At 36.3% G+C, this 7,407-nt stretch overlaps 1 protein-coding gene across 1 annotated transcript; it reads left to right on the top strand.

The window, feature by feature from the left end:
• Nucleotides 1–1,919: 1,919 nt before the first annotated feature.
• On the top strand, nucleotides 1,920–2,954 carry LOC107855359. The gene has a single exon (XM_016700361.2). It carries the CDS (start codon nucleotides 1,920–1,922, stop codon nucleotides 2,952–2,954), a length of 1,035 nt encoding a protein of 344 aa, XP_016555847.1.
• The last annotated feature ends 4,453 nt before the right edge of the window (nucleotides 2,955–7,407 follow it).

Below are 7,407 nucleotides of genomic sequence, written 5' to 3'. Positions count from 1 at the left end.
CACCTGGTGCGGAGGCTGGTAGAACAGTATAGGGAAAGGAAGAAGGACCTGCACATGGTGTTTATCAAATTGGAAAAGGCATACGACAAAGTCCCCAGGGAGGTGCTTTAGAGATGCTTAGAGATGAGTGGAGTCCCAGTGGCATATATCAGAGCAATTAAGGACATGTATGATGAAGCTAAAACTCAGGTGAGGACGGCGGGAGGAGACTCAGAGCATTTCACTGTCTTGACAGGATTGCATCAGGGATCTACTCTTAGTCCATTTTTGTTTGCTTTGGTGATGGATGTGTTGACGTGGCATATTCAAGGAGAGATGCCTTGGTGTATGTTTTTTGCAGATGATGTAGTTTTTGTTGATGAGATGCGCGGGGGGGGGGGGGGGGGGGTGAATGATAAATTAGAGGTGTGGAGACAAACTCTTGAGTCTAAAGGGTTCAGGTTGATTAGGAGCAAGACAGAGTATTTGGAATACAAGTTTAATGACATGAGGCTGGAAAATGAGGTGGTAGTGAAGTTGGAATCACAGGTGGTATGTAAAAGGGAAAGTTTCAAGTATTTTGTGTCCGTGATTCAGGGTAATGGTGAGATTGACAAGGATGTCTCGCACCGTATTGGGGCGGGATGGATGAAATAGAAGCTCGCTTCGGGGGTATTGTGTGATAAGAAGGTGCCGCCCAAGCTTAAAGGCAAATTATACAGGGTGGCAATCCGTCCGACCCTGTTGTATGGAGCGGAGTGTTGGTCAGTTAAGAACTCCCACATTCAAAAAATAAAGGTGGCGGGAATGCGGATGTTGCGTTGAATGTGTGGGCTGACTAGGGGGGATAGAGTTTGGAATGAGGCTATCAGGGAGAAGGTTGGTGTGACTCCAGTGGACAATAAGATGCGGAAAGTCCGATTGAGATGGTTCGGACACGTGATGAGGAGGGGCATGGATGCCCCGATTCGTAGGTGTGAGAGGCTAGCTTTGAATGGTTTTAAATGGAGTAGGGGTAGGCCGAAGAAGTATTGGGGAGAGGTGATTAGGCGGGACATGGAGCAGTTACAGCTCACTGAGGACATGACCCTAGATAGGAAGATCTGGAAGACGCGAATTAGGGCAGAAGGCTAGGGTCAGTTTGGGTCGCTAGTGTAGGGAATTACTTAGTGAGGGTATTATTCTTGTTATGATACCTTGTTTCATGCTTTATTACAAATCTGTTTACTTTTCTCTATTTACTATTACTTGTGGGTGTCGTATTTATGTATTGCCATCTTGTTTCATGCTTTACTATGAATTTGTTTAGTATTTCGTGTCTCGAGCCAGGGGTTTATCAAAAACAGCCTTTCAACTTCTTTAGAGGTAGAGGTACGGACTGCGTATATCTTACCCTCCCCATACCTCACTATGTGGGAATACAGTGGGTTTGTTGTTGTTGTTTGAATGCTTCCATTGATGTTGCAAGATATCTTTTAAAAGAAGGATTGCCTTTTCGACGTCATGATGAAAGTGAAACTTCTACAAGAAGAGGAAACTTTTTAGATCTCTTAAAGTGGTACGCGGATACGAAGGAAGATGTGAAAAAAGTTGTGTTAGAAAATGCTCCACAAAATGATATCATGATTTGTCCAAATGTTCAAAAAGACATTGTGAATTGTTGTACTAAAGAAACGTTGAAAGCAATTGTTGAAGAGTTAAATAGAGATTACTTTGGAATATTAGTTGATGAGTCTAAAGATGTCTCTCATAAAGAACAAATGACCCTTGTTCTGTGATATGTCAACAAAGAGGGTAAACTTATTAAGCGATTTCTTAGTGTTGTTCATGTTAAAGATACATCTACACGGTCACTGAAAGATGCTATATTTTCTTTGTTTTTAGAGCATAATTTGAGTTCTTCTCATATTCGGGGACAAGGTTATGATGGAGCTAGTAATATGCAGGGAGAATTCAATGGTCTTAAAACTTTGATTATGAATGATACCCCTTCGGCATATAGTGTACATTGTTTTGCTCATCAGTTACAATTGACTCTTGTAGCTGTTGTAAAGAAGCATCATGAAGTAGATCAATTTTTTGATATTCTTGCTAATGTTTTGAATATTGTTGGAGGATCTTTTGAGTGCAGGGAGATGCTTAGAGATGATCAAACAGAAAAATTAGAAGAGTTATTGATGCTCGGTGAAGTTCATACAGGAAGCGGATTGAATCAAGAACTTGGACTTCAAAGGGCAGGAGATACTCGTTGGAGTTCTCATTTTAAAACAGTGCGTAACTTTATTAAATCATTCTCTTCAATTATTCATGTACTAGAAGTTCTTGCTAAGGAGGGTTCAAATTACCAAGAGAAATCATTGGCAAAGAGTTTAGTAGATGACATAAGATCTTATGAGTTTGTGTATACGCTATATTTGATGTTAAAAGTATTGGCAATTACACATGATTTGAATATGGCTTTGCAAAGAAAAGATCAAGATATCGTTACTGCTATGAACCTTGTTGGTTTCACAAAGAGACAGTTGCAATCTATGAGAGATTCTAAATGGGATTCTTTGGTAAAGGATGTTTCTTTATTTTGTGCCAAACATGATATTGTGATTCCCGAAATGAATAAGAATTATGCTCTTGAAAAGTCAAAGCGTAAGATTTCAAGTATTACATATTCTTATCATTTGCGTGTTGAAATTTTTAATGCTGTAATTGATTTGCAACTTGGTGAGCTTAACAGTCATTTTGATGAAGTGAATACTGATCTACTTCTTGGTATGGCTAGTTTGAGTCTAGATAACTCTTTTGTAAATTATGATAAAAATAGGATTATAAAACTTGCTACCTTTTATCAGGATGAGTTTAGTGATTCCATGCTTACGGATCTTAGTTTTGAACTTGACAATTATATTGACTATATGCGACAAGGGAATAATGATTTCTCTAAGTTGAAAAGACATGGGGACTTTCAGAGACATTGGTGAAAACAAATTCGCACAAGACTTGGAGACTTGTTTATTTACTTGTAAAGTTGAGTTTGATATTACCTGCGGCGAATGCAACAGTGGAAAGAGCTTTCTCTTCAATGAAATATATTAAGAATGACCTGCGTAGCAGAATTAGTGATGATTTTTTCAATGATTGTTTAGTTTGTTATATAGAAGATGAGCTATTTCAAACTGTACATAATGAAGCGATCATTGATCGTTTTCAAAACATGACAAGTCGTCGAGTACGATTATAATGATAATGTTTTTAAATATGTCGTGTTTAACGTGTTGTTGCTTTAAGACTATGTATTAAAAATATTTGATTACCCATTTTTTTATAAATTATTTTTGCATATTAATTTATTTTATTGGGAATTCACAAGTTTAAAATCCTGGATCCACCTCTGGTTCTGTGTGTTCCTATCACGCCCCAAAATCCCATCGGGCCGGACTGGCACCTGAAGCCGAGAAGGCCCGGGAGAACCCGTTCAGATACCTGTACTTTCACTTACATGTCACCAAAAATTTGGACAGCACTTCGTTGCATATAGAAGGGTCTAATTACCTGTATCAGCACAACACGCACAAATATATATATGTATAATACTTGGCCGTCGGGGCCACCACATATACAAATATAACATCACTATATAAACTTCCATGACTTTACCCTTCCTTATGTCTACAAAGCCTCTAGGATATACATGACATAACTAGGGTCGGGACAAACCCCCGCCCACACATGACTCCTGTACAATAACAAAACATAAGGGACCGACTCGGAAATCTCCGAAGCAAACTGGAGCTCACCAACAATAGCTGTATGACCTGGCTCCTATCTATGCTGTGAATGAGCTGAAGCACCTGTGCCTGCAGCATGAAATGCAGGTCCCCCGTGAGGGACGTCAGTACGAAATATGTACTGAGTATGTAAAGTTGTAAATAATCATATGTGATATGGGGGATTAAGAAAATCAGACACAAGTGAATAAATCATAATAGAAGTGAACCACACTTCATAAACACTTTTAGGATCATGTACATTATCATTAATCTGAATTGGGTTCTTGAATTCAAACACATTTGTGGAACGGTATACATTCGTTCATTTTATTCTTTACAATTATCATTCGTCATTACCTCCTCCTCCCGAACCTCCAACCACCTAACAATAATCAATACTGTACCGTACTGTGACCATTAGGCTGCCCCCAGTACATATCAACTGTAATCATATCAAATATCGGGATCGGCCCACGCTAGGCTTAAGCCCCTGAGCTACCACCCACACGTATATCAAGTAACACACATAAGAGATCTTTCCAATAACTTAGTTCAAAAGCTTTTGAGATTATTACATTAGTGTTCATGCCAATATAGTACCTTTGGAATAATGATACGTCAATAGGAACCAAGTAATAGACTTTCTATACAATAACGATGTAATAAAGACTCATTGGTACATCAACAATGTGTTTCGGAATCATCAATATCACAACAATGAAATAGGAGCCTTTCGGTATATCAATGAAACATTTTGACACTTTATAGAATGGAAACAACTTCGTTGGTAATGTAGAACAATACATGTTTTTGGACAACCTCGGAATCTTACTTGATGGAACATTGGTGTTTTCATGCCAAAGAACATCGTTAGAGTATGCTTTACATACCTCGTTGTAGATTCAGATACCAATTTAACACAACTTCCCACCTTTACAAATCACTTATCTACAATGAAATGTTTGGCATCTAGTATTAGCAACCCAACACCACAATTCTCTTCCATAATTCCATACAACCAATATTTGCAAAGCATTCCAAAAACCAACTTGAACAATCGGTTTATGTGTATATATATATATATAATCATCATTTCAATACCACACCATCACACCAAATACCTTCACAATTCAACATAATCCAACTATGCACAAGAATAATCCAACATCATTTCCAACCATCTTTCAACAACAATCAAATAACATACTTCTCATGCTCACATGCATATATATATACATATCCATATAAATAACACCAACATAATTTACATCCTTACCATAAAATGGCCCTTTTGATTTCGAAGTCCTGTTGGCACAAATAAGGGGTGCTTCTCGAAGCCCTCGAGACGGTGAACACAACTACGGAATCAATTTGGATTTTCTACGGTTGAATCACAAGATAATTGGAGTTGAACTTAGGCTAGGGTTTCTTATCCTTCAATAATTTGGATGATAAATGATGGATATGAGGCTAAGTATATGTATATAATGACCAATTTTCGTCCATGAGGTGATGGAAAATGACCATATTACCCTTAAAATTTAAGTAAATCCGAATCTGTCCATGGTGGACTGTTTTGATATGCTAAAGTAAATCGACCATAACTCTTTGCTCCGATATCGGATTTGGGTGAAATTGGTATCGTTGGAAAGATAATTCAAAGGGCTTTCATTTATAAAGTAGGCCACCCAGTTCGTCCTGTACAAGGATTTATGATCGTTTGAAGTTGACCCTAAAAATCTATTTTGAGAGGCTGAAGTAAAACGAGTATAACTCATTACTCAGATGCCGGATTTGGATGAAACCAATTTCATTGGAAAGAAGACTCAAAGATCTTTCTTTTCATAGGTGGAAGCTCTCCCAGTTCATTATATTAAGGGAGTTATGATTGTTCAAAGTTGACCCAAAAAAATGGCTGACCTCAGTAGTTTGTGTTACTATTCCCAATATCCCGGCCATCGTTTTATAGTTTCGAACGTGCTCGATTATATCCGAAACCTATCCACTTTTGGAAATATTTATATCGTTGGAAAGCTTATTCAATAACCTTCGTATGGAACCATCGATGGGCAAATTCCGGTATAAATAAAATAAAATAAAATAAATTTCATATAAATAAGACCAATACACGTACTTGAATACGCCAATATATGTACTTGAATACGGGGTGTTACAGTTCCTTGCCTTTCTTATATCATATGATCTGCGTACACTCTACCCTCCCCAAACCCCATTAGGTGAGAATACACTGGGTATATTGTTGTTGTTGTTGTTGATTTTCTGGTCAAGCTTCCTTTCTATTGCATAATATTTTTTAAAAAAGTATCTAATTATATGACTACTTTTATTGATAATTATGAAGATTTTTAAACAAGACATGGCTAATAGCTATTAAATATATCAATTATAGAATAAAAAGTTATGATACAAATTATATTTTTTTTAATTACGTTTGAGTTCGAACAGAGCAAGAGCCTCGTATAATAATATAATGGATAAATAAACATTTAAAGAACTCATTTGCGATATGAGGAGGAATATCCAATGTTAAAGAAATTGAAAAAGGAATTTAATTTTTTAAAACAAAGATATAAATACTGCATAAGTTATGCATGTAAGATCTTTCTATAATCCCTATTCCCTCCAAATTAGTATATTACATTATGTTTCTAATCCTTCTAACTAAACGATCCTAGTAGTTATTGATTTACGTAAGGATTTTTACCTAAATAACTTATTGAATTTACTTTTTACTTTTTAAAGTTGATATACATAACTTATAGGCCAAAGACATCGATAGGCACTCAAACTTGTTGCCCAAATTCACTTAGACACCTAAACTAAAGCATGTTCCTATCAGGCCCCTAACCCCCCCTCCCCCCCTCCCCCCCACATTTTGTTCTAATTGAGCCATTTTTTCCTATCAGCTAAAAGTTAAAGTGTGTGTTACCCACACGTGCTGATGTGGATAAATTAACAAATTAAAAGGTGACACATGGCATTAAAATCCAAAAATAATTTAAATTTTTTTATTACTAATTAAATTATAATATAAAAAGAATTATAACATCTTTAAAAAAAAAAAAAAAAAAAAAAAAAAAAAAAAAAAAAAACCTCTCTTCCCCCCCCCCCTTATTCTTCTTCTCCAGCCATTCCCCCTCATTTTCTTCTCCAGTCACCCCCACCCCTCCCCCCGCCTTCATCTTCTTCTTCAACCATCCTTATTCTCTATTCCCTTTCTCCTTTAACAAAGTTATTATCTTCCTTAGACGCAAACGGAATAAGAACCTCGAAACTTCAAGTTTTTTAATAAGAACCTCGAACAAGAACAAGCAAATGGAACAAGTTTCTTTAACATAAAACTTCAACAACCTCAAAACAATTTCATTCTGAAAGAAGAATTCTCCTAAAGTTACAAACTTTATTTCCAAATCCAATCATACACCACACAAACACCAGAAAAAACACACATAAACAACGTAAAACTTCAAGAAGCTCCTAACAATTCAGTGGAATTAAAAAATTAATTTTTAAAAAGGGAATTAACTTAAAGTTGGAAATTGATCACCTAAAAAATTGATTTTTGAAAAGGAAATTAAAGCAATGTTCCATTAATTTAAGTTTCAGAAAAAAAAAAATAAAGAAGATGAAGAGGGGTATTGCG

The sequence above is a fragment of the Capsicum annuum genome, chromosome 6, assembly GCF_002878395.1.
Source record: "Capsicum annuum cultivar UCD-10X-F1 chromosome 6, UCD10Xv1.1, whole genome shotgun sequence".
NCBI classification, from domain to species: Eukaryota; Viridiplantae; Streptophyta; class Magnoliopsida; order Solanales; family Solanaceae; genus Capsicum; species Capsicum annuum.
This window is presented reverse-complemented; position numbering and strand designations above follow the sequence as displayed.

Excerpts from the sequence above, each read along its gene's own strand:
- LOC107855359 (XM_016700361.2), top strand. The coding sequence starts at position 1,920 with ATGCAGGGAGAATTCAATGGTCTTAAAACTTTGATTATGAATGATACC.